The 20,946-nt window shown below is 44.1% G+C and overlaps 2 protein-coding genes across 5 annotated transcripts in view; both read right to left on the bottom strand.

Moving 5' to 3' along the window:
- Positions 1–205: 205 nt before the first annotated feature.
- Positions 206–18,172, bottom strand: zzz3 (zinc finger, ZZ-type containing 3). Of its 3 annotated transcripts, none has more exons than XM_031865382.1 (12): positions 17,950–18,172; positions 9,832–11,686; positions 7,172–7,310; positions 6,223–6,370; positions 5,991–6,103; positions 5,230–5,301; positions 4,764–4,865; positions 4,318–4,413; positions 3,733–3,882; positions 2,515–2,649; positions 2,179–2,279; positions 206–1,871 (listed from the first exon to the last, which is right to left on the bottom strand). In XM_031865382.1, the coding sequence occupies exons 2-12, from the start codon at positions 11,619–11,621 to the stop codon at positions 1,727–1,729; spliced, it is 2,991 nt and encodes a 996-aa protein (XP_031721242.1). In that variant the 5' UTR covers positions 11,622–11,686; positions 17,950–18,172; the 3' UTR covers positions 206–1,726. The 3 variants fall into 3 exon arrangements, with proteins under 3 accessions (XP_031721242.1, XP_031721244.1, XP_031721243.1); XM_031865384.1 differs by lacking the exon at positions 17,950–18,172 and adding an exon at positions 17,236–17,938; XM_031865383.1 differs by lacking the exon at positions 17,950–18,172 and adding an exon at positions 16,955–17,217.
- Positions 18,173–18,263: 91 nt separating this feature from the next.
- Positions 18,264–20,946, bottom strand: part of usp33 (ubiquitin specific peptidase 33) — a 20,075-nt gene continuing 17,392 nt past the window's right edge. For both annotated transcript variants that reach the window (XM_031865385.1, XM_031865386.1), the window contains exons 22-24: positions 20,480–20,582; positions 19,692–19,760; positions 18,264–19,489 (exon numbers count right to left, since the gene is read on the bottom strand). In XM_031865385.1, the coding sequence (XP_031721245.1) occupies positions 19,332–19,489; positions 19,692–19,760; positions 20,480–20,582 (330 nt within the window). In that variant the 3' untranslated portion in view covers positions 18,264–19,331. The remainder of the gene's footprint in view (positions 19,490–19,691; positions 19,761–20,479; positions 20,583–20,946) is intronic.

Genomic DNA, 20,946 nt, shown 5'->3' with positions numbered 1-20,946 from the left:
AATCTACTGATTACTTTCTCAATTAAATCGAATAATCATTTGAACTACAAAATGTCATTAAATTGTGAACAATTGTGTCCAAAATGTCAACTTCCGACGTCAGTTTCAAACTTTACTAATCAAGTCAACAAATTGAATAATCTACTAAACAACCTACAATAACAATAACAATAATAAAATAAAGGAACAACAGGTGTAGAAACACTAGTTTCACATACTTTTATTTCCACGGTTCTCCTCTAGCATTTTTTTTTTTTACATTATTATTTTTTTTACATAAGAACAGACTGTTATACACAGATATTGAAGCAGGGCAAAGGGGGTGAAGGAAAGAGACGAAAACCATAAAAATGGTGTCTACTCAAGCACAACAAAATCTATGTGTATAAAACTGTGGGTTGTTCCACTGTGGAGGCACCAACCACTACCTCAATTCCTTTTGTTTTTTAAATAGATTAATAAAAATACAATCTTTTAAATGGACCTTTTTTAAAGTGGACTGCAAAATGAAAGAAGATCTAGAGGCATGATGACTGGATCGATAATGTAGAACAATGTGGGGCGATGGCGCCACGCAGGAAGGGAGCAGTTGTTGCCGGGGGTCAGAGGTGGAATTACCTCCCCAAAAAGAAATCTTTTAAAAATGGCACACAGCAACTAGCGCTGGCTACTTTTCACCATATACTTGTACACTCAACATGTTCAACAACGGCACACATCGGGGGAGGAGGAAAAAAAAAGAAGAGAAAATAAACAAAAACTTTCCAAACGTTCCCATTCGCCTGCCTTCAAAAGTATTTGCTCTCCGTGCTGTAGTGCTTCCCTGTTAGACATGTTTTAGTGGAGAGAGCAAAGGGAAAGGAAATAGAGATGAAAGTGTGTGTGTGTTTGAAAGGTGAGAGAGCAGCGTTGTGTGACAGTGGTGGGGATGGCTCCAGAGTCCGCTCAACACGTACAGGTCCGTCTGCAGACCGCCTCCCTACAGTCTGCAGTCAACAAAAACGCACCGACGTCGGCGTCACGCTCCACACCGCCTACTTCCTCTCGCAGCAGCTCCTGCTGAGGGAGCTGCGACTCATAAATACTCATCTACGGATACCTAGCTAGAACATTTTTCACTCTTGCATAACACGGAGACCACATACACACACACACACACACACACACACACACACACACACACACACACATACAAACCACCCAGGTGCATCTCGGTTGATGACTTCACAGTCCACTATGACCACACACCTCCTATAGGTGGCGCTTCACCGGACCAGTCGTCAATTCTCTCCAGTTTCGAAGCAGCACAGGGAGGTAAACTGGAGGGCGATGAGCGGGGGAGGGAGGGAGAGAGGGAGGAAAGCCCTCCTGGAGTCACAGAGCTCGGGAATGTCGGTGTGCCTTCTGGGGGATTTTTTGTTTGTTTATTTTTAAAATAGTGTATCGTTCAAAATCACGGATCCGTTGATTAACCTTGCCGAGGTGGAGCAGGGCCCTGTTGTTGTGAGGAACCAACATGGCCACCCTTTGCTTAAGTCAGGGATGCCAGTTTACCAACAGCCCCCCCCCTCCCCCCTCCAGCAGCACTGTGGTCTGCTTTGAGGCTCCTGCCTGCCTGGCGGCGGCGGGTTAAACGGTTATCTTGGACTTGGAGGATGGAGCCATGCACAGAGTGGCCTGTGGGATATGTGGAGAGAGCCTGCAGCTAGAGACGCCTGGGACCCTGTCATCTGTTGGCTGGAAAGTAGTTAGGGTCCAGGTAGTTGTAGCCTGTGCTCTGCGGCAGACAGTAGTCCCTGTCCAGAAAGGTGTCTTGCTGGTGCACTGGTTCCAAGTGGTGGTTAGGCTTGTGAGTCTCTGTCTTGAACAAGCTGGAAGACGAGCAGGAACAAAAGGGGAAGTAAAGGAAGAGCTCAACTCTTATATTTATATCCATTTCCTTTTTGAGTATATATCACAGAGCACATGTTGGATCATTACAATAATCCTAAATAATTCAATAACAATAAGTAAACATTAAACAAGACTATACTGCGATACCAACATTGTTACCACAGTGTTAACTTTGAAAACATCTCTTATGGTAGACAAACTTATATTGTTTTAAGTTATATATCATCATTTCATTTCAACCCTAACTACCAGTTCTGTAGGAGGTAGTTTGACGTGAGGTCTCACCAGTCAGAGCAGTTGGAGCAGAAATCAACCGAGTTGTCCTGCGGACAGTCCTGACAGTGCCACCTCACTCCCTGGATGGGCTCCATGCCGCAGACATCACACTGCACAGAACACGCACACGCACACACACATCTTCAGAGCAGCACAAAACCTTCTTAAACTCATAGAATTGATGGCGAGTATGCAACAGGACACAAACTTTGTCCATGACGACCAACTGTACAGCTCCTCTGATTCAGGATGCATTATATAACTTCCCCTCCTACATTGAGGGCACACACACATATATGTGGAAGTCCGGCTTTAATGTTGTACAGAAGTGTGCAAAGTCTTCACCTTGTAGCCTACATGCCGCATCTCGTCCTTGTCCTCGTGGATCTCCTGCAGCGTCTGTTTCTTCAGTCGCTTCAGCTCTAAAAGTTCTTTGTACTCTGGCAAATTTCTCAACTCCATAGGTATCGCCTCGTCATCCTGAGCGTGAGGGAAGGAGAGACAAACATACGTAAATGTACACACAGAAAGAAAGAGAGAGAGATGCTTCGTCTGTGCATCCCTGATGCCCATCAGTCATCATCCCTCTATGACTCTCTCCTTCACAAGACACCTCTGCCAGCCTCCACCTTCTCACAGAGAGCGGAAAAAACTTCTGAAACTAAAGAAGTGGCAAAGTGCAACATTTTGTTTTTGACAGAACTATCCGTAGCACTTCCAGGCCTCGGTGAGAATCCTGCCAGGCTGCAAACGTGGCCAAAGTAAAGGACAACTCGGTGAAGTGAAACATGGTTGTGGCCCGTGCTGGCAGCAGCTTTGTGACTTCACTTCACACCGGCGGTGTCAGAGGTTTTGTTAATGCGGCGGTGAGGCGGCAGCCTGTGTTCTCAGCAGGAGACGGCGACCTGGTTTTACTTAAAGGTTACTGCCATCAAAGCGAGAGAAGGAAAATGTCAACGCCTGGTTAACGGCGAGCGTCGGGAGTCTCGCAAGCTCAAATGGAAAGAGACGAGGCTGGCTGGGCCCCCTGCTCTGATTTAGCCGTTTAACAGTACAAGCCGCACTGATTGAAGTGAGAAGAAAAAAAAAAAAAAAGGCACAGACGTGTACGGTCAAGAGCCAAATGCCTTATTTCACCTAAAACGTGTTAAAGGGGAGTTAGGAGGGAGTGTCTTTCATATGAAGGCAGACATGTGACAAGGCAGGGAGCATGTACGCAGGTGCTTACTTTGCCTCGTTTTAAAATGGGATTAAAATAAATAATAAAAACTCCCGAACATGCAGCTTTACCCTGTCTTTACCGTACAGGTCACTGCTTATACGAGGGTACAACTGTGGATGGTGACAGAGGAGCGGGAACGCAACCTTGTGATGAGCTTCATTAGGCAGCAAAATACCACAGTCTGCTCGGTGGTCAGTGACACGGGAAAAACAATCTGGTTATCAGTTACAAGATAACATCCCAGCAGAAATAAATGGGAGTTGGACGTGTTGAAAAAGAAGTAAAGAAAAAGCGACGTAGATTTCAGGTGTTAGTGTCGTGTGACGTGACGGAGGACTGACCGACTCGTCAGCAGAGGGGTCCTGCACGCTGCCGTAATACGCCGCGCGCTCGTCATCTTCGTCCATGTAGACAGGAGGCTCGTAGGAGGTCAGGAAAGTAGACGGCCGGTACAGGTGCTTGTTGAGGTGGTGCTGCCTCTTACTGGATGCCTGGGGAACAAACACGTACAGTCACTTTTTGCAGATGCTTAAAAGAAGGGCTGGGAAATACCATCCAATATTGATATCTCTTATATGAAATAATGACAATGATGCTCAGTACAATGTTCCACTCTTAAGTATTATAGCTGCAAATTACAATCATTGATTTCTAGTACATTTTTACAGAGTACATGTCTTAGTCACATATCCTTTAATGCCAAAGAAGTTAGGTTTATGATCATTTATTTTTCTACATTTCTTTTAACTCTCAAATATCCTGAATCAATCACACATCATCATCACGGGTTTCATTCAATTCAAGTCGGAATACAACAATACTGAATTCATTGCCACGTCCTTACTTAAGGACACAACTTAAAGAAAGCATTTGTCATTAGTAAGCTCAGTGTGATTAAGGAGTCTAGTGAATGAGTAAAAAGTTACCTTTTTAGTGTACATGCACAGGTTGGGAGTTCTTCCAGGCACAGGAATACCAGCTTTTGTCAGTTTGATGAAGTACTTTTGAACCCTACTGGCAACCTGCAATGTTTCAACAGGAAAATGTCTGTTAATGATTTCCAACTGAAGAAAAGCTGCTTGAAGTACTTGCAGTCACGCAAACGTATGATCTAGGTACTTGTAGTACTGCTCAGTATATGCTCAATGCAATCTCTGCCTCCATTGTAAAGGCACACGGCCGTACAATCGGTTCAATAAATGTTTAGCTGGCAAAATACAATTCGAAGGCAAGTCGGGTTTAGTCAGGTGAAGGTTTCTTGCTTCTTTGAGGTGGTTTTTTTTCTGCTCAAATATGAAAATAAGCCAAATATTCTGAACTAAGCAGGTATTATGTGTCATTTTGTGAAGCTAATCCGAGCTCTCTTTGTCACCTGTTTCGCCGTTCGGTTGCCGAGCTCATCGGCAATCTTCTGCCATCTTCTGGACTCCACTTCCTCGGGGGGGAACTTTACGAGAAGCTGCTCCAGTTTTTTCTGTCAAATTAGACAAAACAACAGAAAACCAGTCAGAACAAATTACTTTACTGCATAAATGATTATATATTAAATAAGTGTTTAATGTATTTAGTATGATTTTAATCACAAACCGAATGTAGATCATTTAAAAACAGCCTATGAAACAGGTGTGTAGCACAGGTTATTACACATTTGGGTTGCTTATAACATAGTTAATTCAGTCCTCATTTCACAAATTGATACTGGCTTTGGAGGCTGGGATCCTATTTATTTCAAATAATAAATTGAGTTGCTGCTGATTTTTCTAAAATTCAAATGGTGTTACAATGCAATCCTGCACACACTGAAATGCATTGCACCATCTTGCACACTTGCTCCCTACCTGTTCCTCCACAGTCCACAGCTGGTTGAAAGTGTCAGACTTGTTTGGAAGACAAATCCTTCCCCTGATCATCTGTCAAGAAAACACGAGTGACAGCCATGTTGAAAGAGGCAAACATAACGGGCACTGCACCGTTTGAAGAGATGTGTGCATGTGAACTGCCTGACGCACTGAATCAGTCATGTTGACAGACAAAGCCCGGCTGTCAGATGAAACTCGAGAGGTGTCGTCAGTAAGACACAGAAAAACAGCGACACTTTTGACTGACAAACTAAATCCTATTAGAATTCAGAGTGTAACCCGGGAGAATGCTAATGTGCAAACAGGAAGAGAGAACAGATATAATCAAGTTGTTTGCTCAGAGCTCAACGCCGTCTAATCCCAACAATCATCAAAAGTAGAACCTTACTGCGTATACGGTGTGGGAAAAGACACACACACACAACAGGGGCCAAGAATAAGACATAATCAGAGGTGTGGGAGAGGCGGGCTCCTCATGTTTCCATGATAACATCTTTTGTGCTCACATGTGCTGCCTGCTTAACTCTGCCAAGGGGGAAGAATGGAAGAATGGAGGAGATGAGGTTGGAGTAGTGTGAAGTGGTAACAACCAGATGATTTGTAGGCTGATCTGCGGGAGGTCGGTGACTCACCTCAGTTACCGTTGGGAACAGGATGTAGCTGCATCTGCACTAATGATATACTGATGTGTGTGTGTGTGTGTGTGTACAGGTTATCTCAGGCAGGAGGCAGAGTCATACCTGTGCTTGCCTGCTGTTCTCTAGAGCGTCACTAGTGGGCAGAGAGGAGTACATGGTGGATGTTTCGCCTTCCTTCTTTGGCTCCACGGGACTTTTTGGTCGAGCAGGCAAACCTGAAGGGAGGAAATGAGCAGAATTAGTCAATTAAAAAACGTCAGAGGCATCTCTCCGGTGATAATTTTGATTCAAAACAATGTACACATACCAAGACAAAGAGAAAATGTATACGTGCCTTGGTCGAAGATCAGCTTTAGCCGCCTGGTTTTGCGTTTCTTGTCGCAGAACTCTCTCTCAAAGTCACCGAGGCCTGAGGTGTACTGCTCCCATCCAATGTCAGGGAGCTGGACGACTCGCTGAGGACACGGCAAGTCCAAATGAACCTGATGGTCACAAGAATTGGGGGTCACAATCTGTTAACAAATAATCTTAACTTCTAGAAACTATACTGCAACAAGGCTAGATGTGTTACAACATGAGAAACAAACACTGTAAGACGAGGAAGCTAATTTAGCTAACTTTTCTCTCTGACAGCCGGCTCGCCTTGCATGCAGGAGTGCTGAGGTTTAAGTGTCCGACAAGCTGCCCAGCTTCAGCGATAACCCGATGCACAGACGGGTTAAATCCATCATTTACAACGCAACTCAACCCCCAGTTCACCCGTCAGCCACGATGTTATGTGCATTGTTGACACATGCCGCAACTTTCCCAGCAAGTCTCCACCGCATGATTTATTTTAGCTGCAAGCTTGTCGGCTGTGTGTCTGCCCGGCAGAGTATTTCAAGCCAGCAGCTCACCATGTCAGGCCGACTGGGTGTATGAATTTATGAGTCGGTGAATAAACGCTGCAGCTCCTCAAGAGCCAAGTTCCCGTGTCTTGCTTACCGCTTGCTGATTAAAGTGAAGAGCGCTAACCCAGAAGTTGGCATCAACTTCAGCTCAGGCTCACTTAAGGTGGACTGACCTTTAAGGTGGATTTTAGTGAGAAGCCGCACCTCAAGAGTTTTGCTCAGCTTTATGAAAGGAGTTTTCATACATTTGTTTTTACTGTTTAACTGATTGCACTAATCAGTCAAAATGTGTACTCTCACTCTCATTAGTGTAGTTAAAACACAGCACAAAATAACTTTTGCATGTAAATGCTTTTTTGGTTTGTCAAGAACACACTTTAGTGTGTTTGTTACCTGTTTCTGCAGCTGCTCCACAAAGATGATGGGATCGCCGAGTGCCTCCCTCTGGTGACGCGCCAACGTCTCCAGGTCCAGGATGGCCTGCGTGCGCTGGGCCTCGAGAACACCGATGGTCTGCAGCAGCCTCTGGTAACTGACACGGAGGGAAGCGAGGTTAGACAACGGTGGGAGAGGAGGGACCGCTTGCATTATTCAACCTGACACTTGCAATGCTGCAGTGCATCAAACTTTCAGACGCCAGACGATGCATAATTCAACAGTGGGGGCTGAGAACTTCAATACTTGCACAAGACATGAACCAGTCTCCGGTCCTTTCCACTTATTTTGCAAATAAGTTTACAGGCGTTTGTGTGCATCTCCAACCAGCTGCTCTCACAAATTACAAACACCTCTAGAGTTACTTTTCTTGTGCAGCCCGTCAAGAACTGCAGCGAGAGAAAATACATTTAAAGCACTTCAACACTTTTCTGCTTTATAACTGTGCACATCACTCAAGCTTTCATAGCGATATCAAAACCTTTGCATGACAAAGATCAGGTTTTGCAGGGCTCGAGGAGCCTCCCGTGCCGTACGAGTCCGACCTTTCCACTCACAACCCCTCTGGGGCGAGAGAGAAGAGCTGCAAACTGAGCTGTCAATGACTAAGTGTAGCACTGACTCAGAGGCCCTACAGTGCGAACAGATCCGGAGGAATCGACAGGAACGTGACAGCATCCTGCACGGCTATAATCTAACGCAAGTGCTCAGTGAAGCAGAGTAGATCAATCTCCCCCTAACAGGATATTTAATGAAAATCAATGCAGAGGACACAATTTATTCAACAGCTGCCAGTGGTCGCAAAATCCTACAAAGAAAACCATTCAAACAAGTCAACGGTGTTTAACCTCATATCCCTTCTTTAGTTACAGACACCATCCTTTTACACGGTGAGGAGCTCTGTTGACCTTGTACAGCATCGGTGAGCGCTGCACTTCAACGCAAACTGTGAAAATAAATCTGTCTCTGCAGCAGTGGCACCGAAACATATCGCTGCACATTCCCTGTACTACAGAGGGAGTCAAATGTAAGAAAGCAGCAAGCATGCTGCCGTCCTCCGGTGAACAGATGATCGGTGCATCAATCTGTCTGAAGGGAAGCGGGGAGGACTTGGCTCTCTGAGCTCCCACCATATGTCCAGGGACAGACCTGGTGTACCATTGCCACCTACTGGGCCTGAGGTTCACTGACCAACACTGCTGCCAAATGAACATCATGGCCAGGATGGTGCTAAGCTGACGCCTGATGATCAAGGATTGGGGTTTGCGTTTTTTTTTAAATTATTTACAAGAAATATGTAGAGGGTAGTGGTACTATGTCAAAATAGACAAATTCGTGAAATATAAATACAAGATGTGCTGTGTACACATCATCAATTATGTCTGTGTAAATTCTCCATACTCAGCAACCCTAAAAATGCCGAGTCATGCATCCGTAAAAATGACTCCTCACTGCATTGATCTGAGCCTTCAGAAATACTCCTCACTCAGCACAACCTAAAAACTTGATCGGATTACCTCGCAATACAAGAGCAGTGAAATGTTACTCTAAAGCCGTTCTCAGAACATTCACCGATACGGGTTTCCAAGACAAAAGGAGCTCAGCTGAGGAGGTCTCTGAGCCCCTCCTGTGAAGACGCATCATGAATCAGCTGACCTTAGCGGTGCCTGACTGGGAACTGTCCGCCGCCATAAACATCCCGTCTTCTTTGACAACCGACAACACAACTTGGAATAAAAACGCCGCACATAGAAATCCTGTGAATGGAGGCAATCAGCGGAGTGATTTTAAACATCCAGTCTCTCTGTGGGCGTTTGGGAAGCTGACAATTGGCATCTAATTCACACAATCACAGCACCAGATTGAAGGTGGAAATCAAATGCTGAAACGTGCAAAACCCTGAACAGTAAGACAGGAGCTATAGTTAGATGCTCACAGATGTTCGCATAATAACTTGAGAGAAGACGCCAAAAATAACGGCGGTAATTTAACATTCTGTCTCTGCGGCAGCACTAACGAAAACCCAGATCCACGTATTTGTGATGTGATCCAAGTGAGGGATGGGAGTGTCTGCTCACCAAAAAGGCTAATATTGTTTATTTACTTAATGACACATGTATACGTTAACTTCTGTAGCTTTACGTCGCGATAAAGTAAATTTTCCTTCATAAGCAAAACACTGTCAACAATCACAGGGTTGATAAATCTGAGTGTGTGTGAGACATTTAACAGGAAAGAAGAAAAATATTATCCTGCCCCTCAAAGTCTAACAGACAGTTAAATTAAACAATTAAAAAGGAGAAAGGAGAAAAATGCTCAAACATATTCAACCTGTGAGGAGGGATCACAACAAGACTACTGATGTAGCCTAAATTAAAAAACAGTCAATGTTTTGGACACGATAAGAGTAAATCTTCTGTATATTTACCACTCAGACTAAACTAAATAAGCACTTTCTAATTATTAGAATATTTTTTAACTCAAATATGCCTCTGGTTCATTCAAAAGCAAAGAGCAGAAGTAACGCAATGATCCCAGAATACACTGATCAACATGTGTGACAGCTACATCAACAGAAGATGAGGAGAGAGCAGAATCCCCGGGGAGCTCCCACGTACTCTTTGTTGTGTTTAAGAGCCAGGTGGTCAGACTCAAAATAATACACGTCTGGCTCCTCCTCCTCCTCCTCCTCCTCCTCTGCAGCCGGGCTCTGTGTCAGCTTCTTGCTTTGCTTGGCCTCTTTGCTCTCCACGGGTACACCGTCCTCGCCACCTGCCCCGTCTGCTAGATCCACGGAGACCGGCTCCTCGCTGGAGGGGCCCACCGAGTCCGAGGGAGCGGGTTCCTCCACCACAGGGCAATCCTCCTCCAGCCCAACTAGCACGTCCCCCTCTTCCCTCAAGGGACCATTGTCTCTGGGAGGAGAGCTGAGCTTGGAGGAGGAGGCCTTGCCACCGGTAGCAGCCCTCCTGGGTGAAGTCCGCAGAGTGTATCTGTGTTCGTGGAGCTCTGTGAAAGAGGGGGGCGTGCTGGGTATCGAGGGATTGCACTCTGGCTCTGTGGGGGAGGGGGTTGTTGCTAGTGGGGGTGTAGCTTCTCCTGAGTTGCTGCTGTTGTTGATTGGAATACTGTTCATGGTGGTGATGGTGGTAGTGGAGGAGGTGGAGGCAGCAGCTTCCTGCACCGGTGTTGGCGGCCTGCCGTTGGTATCGTTCTCGCTCGCCGTCACCTGCTCCTCGTGGGCCAGAAACAACGGGTCGCCCACCACGTCGACCTCCACCTCCTCCACCTCCACCTCCTGCTCATTAGCCACTATCAACTCAGGGACGGGGTCCTCTGGAACGGCCTCAAATGTCGGCGCAGGTGAGACTGGCGATTCCCCTGAGCCAGAGACCTCAATCTGCAGAGGGACAGAGTTCCTACAAGGCACAGAGGGGTCGGGGGATGAGGGGGCCCCCGTCTGACTACCGTTGAGCAGTGACGGGCAGTTGGTGGCAGAGGTGGGGTTTGCACTAGGCTCTTCACCGAGTGTGCTAGGTTCCTCTGATTTAGTCTCTCTGAGTCCATTAGAGGCCTTGTGGGCATTCGGGGGCTGAGCTGCCCCGTCACACTCCACGTGACCATCCTCTGCCGGCTCACCTTCCTCTTTACTGTGGACAGGTGAGGCAGGAGCCGTGCTAACAGAGTTTTGGCTGGAAAATTCTTCACAGCTGTTGTCCTTGCTAGGCTCCGGGGCAGACACCGGACTTTCAGATTCCAGAGGCCCAGGGTCCTCGTCGTGTCCCTGAGACTCTCCAGAGCGGGAGCACCGCTTGGCCCTTTTGATTTGAGGACAGGCATCCCGTGGCCCCTTCCCTCTCTCACAGTTCTCGGAATTCTCAGGACTAATGTCTTTCTCTAAACAGGACACACCCCGCTTCCTGGAGCTGGTCCATTGCTCCGCCTCAGCTGGAGAAGCATTCAAGTCAGTTACCTTTCCCTGCAACGAGGCCTGCTGCTGGCCATCCTGCTGAGTGTCCTGCTTTGTGTCCTGCTTGTCGTCCTGCTTTGTGTCCTGTTTAACGTCTTGTTTGGTGTCCTGTTTAACGTCTTGTTTGGTGTCCTGCTTCGACTCCTGCTTGCCGTCCTGCTTCGACTCCTGCTTGCCGTCCTGCTTCGACTCCTGCTTCGACTCCTGCTTCGACTCCTGCTTCGACTCCTGCTTCGACTCCTGCTTCGACTCCTGCTTCGACTCCTGCTTCGACTCCTGCTTCTTCTTGGGAGAGCGGGCCCTTGGTAGCGGAGGTAACGAGGTCTCCTCCGGCTGGGCGATGCTGCGGTTCCTGAGGGTTCGACCACAAAAGTTCTCATCCAATCCATTGAGCCCCACTGACGACCTTGTGACGCGCGAGGAACGGGACGCGGCCATACTACGGCGGGTGCCTACAGCCTCCTCATCCTGGTGCTCTCTCCTCTGCAGCAGAATGCGGGCACCTGCAAAGCGCACACAGACAGATACATGAACTTCATTAAGTCAAAAATAACCACTGAAAACTGCAAACCTTTATAGCTCAATTGTTACTTCCCAGCACTAACTTTGCTATAAGTTTGATTGGTTTCACTGGCCAGGCATGCTAAAAAAGTATTGCATGAACAGCACCCTGGGGTGTTTCAAACAAGAACATTCACCATAAGGCCTTTGTTAAATACAGCTCGGGTCATTTCTAAGCTCACACCAGAGGAGTATTGATTTCTCCTGCCATTGTATCCAAGCAACACCTTCTGTCCACGGGCAGTACTAGATGACCACAGGTCCCTACAAAGGAAATACAATAGAAAGGTGGAAGATCTTAAACTGTCAGAAGACAAAACAGGAAACAATAAGGTAGGGCCGGGGAGATTCGTCGTCATAATCAACGTCATCGATTACAATAATGCATAATGTGCTTTGGAGCGTTGCAAGAACGGCTGCTTACGGATTCCCCCAGAGAACAAGCTGCAGCTAAGACAAACAAAAAGTCTCAATAATGTGGTTCTCTGTTAACTCTTCAAATTGTTTATCACAGCAGGTTATACACGAACACTTCAGAAAGCAAAATCCTCTCAGTGCACTTTGTCAAGAGGCAAGTGGCAGCAAGACGGCACCGAGTCCAGTTTAGGTTTTCTAGTGCCCACCAAAGCATGATTTGATATATTATTTTTTTTGCCAACAGGCAGAACAAGTTTCTATTAGTAGAAATCGCTTAAAATACATTTTTGAAATGTTTCTTCATCTCCCCTATGATAAAAGACTGTTGATTTAGTCTGTAATGCGTTTCAATTATTTCCCTTGGCCCACACTGATGCAAAAACACATTTGCCAGTGTTTATCTTAACTTTATATTGCTCCAGTGATAAAAATCAATTCAGCGATATCGGCTCAATACTGACATGTATTAAGTACTTTGTTAAAAAGTGTTGCGTCAGGGATGCGTCACAGCAATCCTTATGAATTATTTTTCTAATCAGGCATCTGACATAAATAGGGTCTATTATCCTGCTACATTTGTTTGTTTTTAAGACAAGATGATTCAATAAAATGGGTTAGTGTTTTTGATATGTATTTTTGGGGTAAATCGGTTGTTTTATTAATTGTGAATTTTAAAAAGAATCTTGAGAATTATCATTAAATTAGTCGTTACATTAAATGATAAAGCATTAAGCGTCGGGTGCAGCCCTACAATAAGGTCGGATCTTCCATCTAGTCAAAATGACAAATCACAAAGTCTCTTTCGACACTTTCACAAATGTCACAGCTTTGAGACTCAACTCAATGTCCTCGGTAACTCCGGAGATAAAGGTGACAACAGCGCGGCAAGCATAGTAAGTAATGGAAAGCCCATAAAGCTGGCAAGCAGAGGATTTATAAAAGGGTAAACTACCTGCGTTAAAACCAAATCCATGTGTGTATGTTTCACTGGGGGCATATTTATTTTCTCCCTGGAGAGATTACTCATTATTCTGTTACACAAAGAATACATATGGTTGACTGATTTCTGACACAGAAGCTACGCTGTAATTCTTACACCCAATTCAGCGGGGATAACACTGCCGACGTAGGCTCGTCATCACACACTGCAGGCCGTTTATCTCTTCATAACAGGTGTGCCAGAGGACCAACAGGCTGCAATCCTTCCGCAATTTGTCACGTACAAAAACTGAAATGCTCCGACAACAAGAACCCTACACAAAGCTTACGGGCTTTAGAGTGTGGACAACCAGAGGAAGCTAAACCTCAAACCCAATTTAAGGGCACAACAATGCCTTCTCAAACCTGGTGTGTGTGCCTGAGATCCCGCAGATGAAGTACATTACTCTGCATTTGAACTAAAATCCTGGTTTACAGTGTATCTGGGAGATTAACACGAGACGAATGCTACCAGGCACTAATATGTAGTCAGTCTTGGATATCTTAATCTATTCTAAATAATCCATTTCACACATAACAGATAGCCTTCATGCAATTTAAAATTTAATCTAGACAATCCACCATAATTTCACTCATGTAAACAGCTTTACTTTACTCACATTTATCTCACACGCATTGAGGAAGTTATTGAGGGAAACATGAACACTAACAACAGAGCTGTCATCAATAGCTTACTCTGGTTTCTCTCAGTATTATGATGCGTATTGTATAAAAGGTCATGGAGTGAAGCGATTACAAACCAATGTATCAGAAAAAGCATGTTGTGACTACAAACACAATAGCTAAGTGAATTTCACATTACAATTAACTCCTCTAGTGACAGAGATGCTTTGAAAACTCATCAATGTAAAGAACAATTAACTAAAGTCACTCCATTTTCCAGACATAAACTCTACAGTCAAACAACTTTTTTTAGTGGGCAAGACTGGGACTGTCAACCGTATCAATGATCCTCTAGCCGTATTCTAGGTATAAAGTAATCAGGATAAAGTTAGGCAACGGTTCTATAGATTAGGAGCATTTCTATTGCCTCTCAACGGCTCTCAACATGGCAACGGCTGAACCGGGCGTCTTGCGGCTAACAGTGCAAACAACGGCAAGGGTGCTGGCGGAGCAAACGGTGTTTACTTAAGCCGGAGCTGGAGGGTGGGTGCTGCACTTCTGCGAGGTCGTCGGTCGGTATGTACTGCACATCAGCTGTAACCGCCGTATGAGTGCAGAGCAGAGCAGCCAGCGGGGTACGCTCACATGCACTAAAGAGTGCTAAATGCAGAGCAAAGAAGCCAATCATCGTCAATCTCATCTACTTGGCGGGTGTTTTGCTGGGGACCCCTAGATGTGCAGTGTTGAAGTTGATATTAATAAACTCTGAACTAACGAGAGATAGTGCTCTGTGCAACAGAGGGGCAGGGCTTCAGGATTGAGACGAGCATGACGTCGACAGTGGGGGGGGGGATTACAAGCCGTGGCTCATTGACTGCAGTTCCCTTTAGCTGCTGGATGTTACAACCAAACTCTTCTTCACTTCACTGGAGTCAACGACCGCTTCTCTAGAATGCAGCAAGCAGCACCTCAGGGGGCTACGGCCAGGGTTCATTCATCAACACACACACAACTTGTCACTGAAGTATCCTGCTCCAAATAACAAATATAACAACAGGGGACAATAAAAACGTGACGTGGTAACAGTCCTATTAAAGTGACATTCAGGGGGAGATGATCTCACTTGGATGCAGAAGATGAGAACTAGTCGTAGCGTCCCTGTTACAGAGTAGATAAATGATGGCATTTCAAAGTACATAAATCTTTGGCCCGAACTGTCAAAACTGATTAAAAAAGCTCCTTGTTTCCTTTCCTGGGACAACGCCGCCCTTTTCCTACATTGTGCTAACACAGCAACATCAAAGCCAGAGGCTACCCTGGCTACAAATACATTTTAATAATATTCCTTCAGGGAGCGAACATAATAGTCACCTGGAACAAGCGCTACCACATGCACACATTACTCGCACTCCACTGAAGACTCCAGCTGAGAACGTTAATGTGATTTGTCCATGCATAAAATAAGAGAGAGAAAGAAAAACAGAAGGGGGAGCAGGTTATTCAGACTGAGCACTCGCCCTTAGACTCAAAATCGACAAAACCAATTGAGCCTGGTCATCTGACCCGCCCTAAAAAACGAATCCCGACGTGAAAATGATCAGGGTCACAGTTTAGCTGGATAACTTGAAATATACTTGCTCACACTTCCTTGTCCCAATGATTAACACGTTGTTGGCACAGCTGGCAAAGCCTCAATTAATGAATAATTAATTAATAAATGTCTATTGCTGCCTCCAGGTGGTGTAATGTCAGAAAAGTCGTAAAATAAAGAGAGCGCAAGTAGTTAGACAGTGCGTGGGACAGCTTGCTTCTTTCCAGTCTACACTTAAAGTAGTTACGCAAGAACTTTGCTTTTGAAGATCAATCAAATAAAAAAACTCCTTAAAAAACAGGAGCCTCCTTTGTTATGAAGCGCAGTGTGAATTAGCATTAAACCATATGTCTCAGCATAGGCTGAAAAGTAAAGAGTATGTAAGAAGTATAAAGAAAAATATATATTTATTTTGCACAAAATGGTGTTTTCTTATTGACTTTTCTTCTATTTTGGTTTTTCTCAAGAAATACTGGATACTTTCAACCTGTGAAGCTCATGACAATTCATATCAACTGAATAAATGTGATGCAGATAAAACAGTCTTTGGTTGAACTGCATATAATTCATGTCATCAGTAAGGCCATAATGTTTGATGAGGGGTCGCAAGGAGACATTGCTTTGTGTTTATGGGGGTCAAAAGCCAAAAGGGTTGGGAGCCACCGGTTTAGACCGCAAACCAGCATTTGATTTATGTTTCCTCTCTCCTGTTGGTAGGTATACGAGAGTAACAATTACTGATATGATGATAAATGTCATATTGTTGTGACTATGAATGTCAAATAAACATTTAACTCTGATAACTTATAATCTATAAATGCTTCTCAGCACATCAGTACTAACTTATCATTGTGCAGAGGAAAGGTCTGAACTGTATTGTCCCCGACAGAAACATTTCTTTGTAAATGTCATTGTTTTTTAAACATAATATTTACATTTGAACATGGTACTTAAAATGTGGGTTTTAACCTTTGTCCAGCTTTGTTGTCGTTTTTCGCTGTATGTCTATTTCTATGTGTGGAAATTTAGAGCAATTTAAAACCAGAGTCCAATTCCACATGAAGCCACCAATCCTGAAGTTTGGAAAATAACAGCTTGTGCCCACAGGCAGCGGTTTAACCATAAATGTTGAACGTGTCAAAGCCAGATGTTAGTAGTCATTGCAGCTACTTAGACAGCACCCATGTGTGATTGTAATTCTCAATCAAACCACTTCCTGTTCTTTAGCAAAGCGCATGTTTAGTTGTGAAGTGATGTTAACACGTGCTATCATCATGACAGACTAGGACTCGGACACGGGTCATTTGTCATCATAAACGAAACATTGGTTTCATTGAGATTGTAAGTCTGTAAACTACAGCTGCTAACAGTTACATGTAAACACACACCTTATTAGCTAAATGCGAGGGCTATTGTTGGCAAACCAGCTAAGCTATCGTCCGACTTTAAAGTGATACATTTGTTTTATGATAGACAAACAAGCTTTGTGCTGTTTTACCGTCGAGTTGGACTGTTCATCTCTAATACTGAGATGTAGTTCAACACTTCCACAGGGCCTACTGGCAACAAAACATCCACGAAGTGGTGTTGGTATACATACCGATGAGAATCTCTCAAACCCCAAACATCACAGCTAAATCAGCTGCTGTGAGAAAGTTGGATGCTGTTTAGACTAGAGACTGGACAACGTTGCAGCTGAACGTGTCGCCGGTTGAGTTAACGCTAGTTTGCAGAAGGCAAACCCAAAAGTTCGGGAATAAAACTCCTTTGGTTCATGGAGCTATGCAGCAGGCTAATCGTTAGCATGGACCAACTTCCAAGGCAACGCTATTTGACCTAGCTTGCCGTTTAGCGGGCTAACCGTTTAGCACATTAACTTACCGTTAGCTTCTTGAGGCTAAATATAAAACATTAACGCTTGAGACACCAAAACGCAGACTGTTGCACCCGTGAAATCCATATATTATCATCCACGCTTCCTGTGACTCCCAAGGAACAAATACACTACAATCTAAAAGCCCATTATCATTTTTTTTCTTCTTCTTTATGTGGACGACTAGTTAGCGAAGTTGGCTGAGGTTCCATTCGCTAGTTCTTCTCGGCTAGTTTTCTTATAAACTGCATCGTGCAGACAAGTATCGTGGCGGTTTCAGGTGTAACGCCAGCAGCCCCTCTAGTAGCGTAAGTAACCTCGGCTACATGCTAGCTAAACTAGCTCGACAACCGTCATTAAGTCCACCAATAAAACATTAACGCACAGAGGGAATCGCTACTATCATGGCTTTGCTGAGGTGTACATGTCAATTGACACGAAGCGGCATGATTAGCAACCCGGCGGTATAACGGTAGTTAGTAACCAGTTAATGTTAGCAGCTAACGGCTAGCCGCTGCAGCCTGATACTAGCTAGCCAAGCTAAGCTAGCTGATTGTTACGTGCATAACTTTGCCGATGTATTTGTGTACTGCTAACAATGCCGGTGAGACATTTTTTTGGTAGGCTAATAAAGTCAGTTTTTGACATTTGCTGAACTAAAAGCACCGAACTGGAGGCACACTTCTAAAATAGCGTTTTGTAGCTTCAAGAATTACACATACCTCACTTCCGTAAATTTGCTGCATGTTCGGCCGCAGCCATGTTTTCAATCCAGTCAACGAGCGCTAGCCGGGGTGTGTGAGCCGACTCAGCCGCGCTCCTCAAAATGCAACATTATACTGTAAATTTCTGCCCCTGCCAAGAGTGCATTCGGTCACACACTCTTCGGGTCATCTCGAATAAAGTCATGACTCAATGGCACTTCCCCCCCGCCAAACAGTTACATTTCTTTTTTAATTTATATCTTGATTCCTATCTAACAACCCCATTCTATCTGTTAGAAATGGTGACAAAATCAAGGTGACCACAATGTTAATCATGTTTTCATCAAGATTTAATAGTGTCAGCCAGCAAAAATTCAGGATAGATCTTACTCAAGTGACAGCTATATGCAAAACCTTACAGTACAGCATTCCCTTCACCCCGTCAGCCAACACATTAAGCAACACCATGCCCATACACAAAAATAATGCCTTCAATTAACTACATTGCTGCTGCTGATTACATACTGCAATATGCTTTCTGTAGCTGTACAATTTAGTAAAGATAGATCCCAATCATGTTTTGTGTGCACATTTTATGGGCAGCTTTGCATTTACATGCAGTTACATGTGGATGTTAAACTGGGATTGAGTGTTAGAGCATGCATTTCTTAACAGACTCTGCCTGCCACATATTTTCTACAAAAAAAAAACAAAAAAAACAAAAAAAACTATTAACATCATATTATATCGCTCCCTTCTGTGCTAAGTTACCAAGTGCTGAATCCTGACCAGTATACTATCAGTACTGGTACATTCAAATACAAACCAGACATTTGCATACGCATGCCACTTTGTACTTCTACAGAACAGTGCAAAACACAAAATTCATTCCTGAGACTACTCAGTAATTCGTCCCTTCATAACCTTGTGATTTTCATCACTTTATGTGTCACATTTTACTTCTCTTCCCATTCATTGGACAATATTCTCTTACAACAGGAAAATGTGTGATATATCTACAGCAAGATGTATTGTGATTAACAATATCAGCAACACAAGACACATGGACATACAATATGTGCTCATTTGGTCAAGAAAAAAAAAAAGAATATATACGGCATTCATTCAGTGGAATTTTCAGCTGCACATAATTTAAATGCTTGGTTCTTAAAATAACCCAACACATGAGTGCTAATATAAATTTAAGAGCTCTTTAAACAGATTTGTACAACATGACAAACCTCTTCGGACATGATAATTCCAGCTGTCACCAGTCAGTCCTGTAGCACTAAAGATGAGGTCCTTTGCTTGAATGCTTTTGAAATAAAAGTCAAGTGCAAAATCAAAAGGCTTTTTGTTTCTTAAATGTTTTCTTTCCTTTTTTTCTGCAGAGTGCTTGACTAAACAGAGCGCGTCTCCATCTCGATCTTCTCCTCAGACTGCGATGATGCGGCTTCCTGGTGGCTGATGTTTGGCCGAACCGTCACAAGTGGACCGCCGCCGTAGATGGAGTGGAGGAAGTTCCACGTCTCCTCAGAGATCTGCCCCGAGTCCGCTCCTGCAGGGTCAAACACACACACTTAAATATCACAAATATCTGCATAGTTTAAGATAATACTGTAATCCTTGGAAGCTATGCGAGAAGGGTACAAACCCAAAAAGTTGTATTTATCCACCCTGTTTACATTTCTTTCTAGTTTATTTCAATAACAAATTAACAAGCATAAAAGTAGAGACACAATAACAATAATAGTTAGTACCTTGTTTAAGTGTTAAATGGCCGTTCTTGTTTACTGTAATCTTGGAATTATCAATGGGTCCCGGTGGATCTTAAAGAGGAAGAAAGACAGTTAGATGTCATCATTACAAACAGCAGTCATGTGCATGCCTATTCTTTCAGAGAGATTTTCTCAATCCTAATTGTTTCAAAGGGCAATGATGTTCAAATGTCAAATGTTTTCGTCACACTATGAAAAGCAATCTCTGCTCCCCTCTTGCTACAGTGGGAAAATAAATAAATATTAGCGGAGCATAAGTCGGTGGCAAAAAAGACATTTGCAGAGGTGCCAGATGTAAGCTGTTATAAATAGATGTGACAACACAAAGCAAGAGGAGCAAAAAAAAAAAAAAAAAAAAAAAAAAAAAAAAAAAAAAGATTGAGTGCAAGGAAATAAAATATATCTTGAAGCTTCATTTTTGCGGTAGCGGGAGGGAAACTTGACTCGGGGACCAAAGTAAACTCTTTGAAGATAAATCAAGAGAAGAAATGAGACTTCACAGTTTCTTTTGAACATGAGAAGCTTTTTGGAAACAAGAGAATTTGTATGTCCCATGTAAAACAGCTTATTTCCCAGGTTCCTCTATCCATGTAAATGTACAGACCTGACAGGACATTTGTTTTAAAATGGAAATTTACATAAAACAAAAATCACAGCAGCTTTGCTATCGCTAGACATGAGTCACAACAGTAGAGGAGGAAACATTTAGCCCTGTAATCAAACATTTAAACAGGATTGGGGGTGGAAAGGCACGACTTCTGTCCAATTACCATTGTCTTTTCCTTTGACAAAGCCCTCCCACTCACGAAACCACTGCATGCTGATGCAGTATATGACCACTGGAGACTCCTCCTCCTGGAACGCCTTGTTCAGCTGAAGAGCAGAGGGGGGGAAGATAGGGGGGGGGGGGGGGGGGGGAAGGAAATAGGAGGGAGATAGGGGGGGAGAGTGAGCAGTGGAGACAGGAGGGAGGACGCAAAGGGGATGGGTGGAAAAACGGGAGGGGTGAGGGGGAGACAAAAAAAAAAATTTAAGTGAGGATGAAAGGATTGAGAGGAGAGGAGATGGAAAAACAAATCAATTCTCTCTGGTAGTTATTTCAATTAGAACAGAGTCTTAACACTACACTGCACCAATTCTATCTTTCTTGGAAATGACACAATCCCTGTTCCTCTTGTTATCTTACTGAAACACACACACACACACACACACACACACACACACACACACACACACA

This window comes from Anarrhichthys ocellatus, unplaced genomic scaffold (assembly GCF_004355925.1).
Source record: "Anarrhichthys ocellatus isolate YVR2014 unplaced genomic scaffold, GSC_Weel_1.0 scaffold32, whole genome shotgun sequence".
NCBI lineage: Eukaryota > Metazoa > Chordata > Actinopteri > Perciformes > Anarhichadidae > Anarrhichthys > Anarrhichthys ocellatus.
This window is presented reverse-complemented; position numbering and strand designations above follow the sequence as displayed.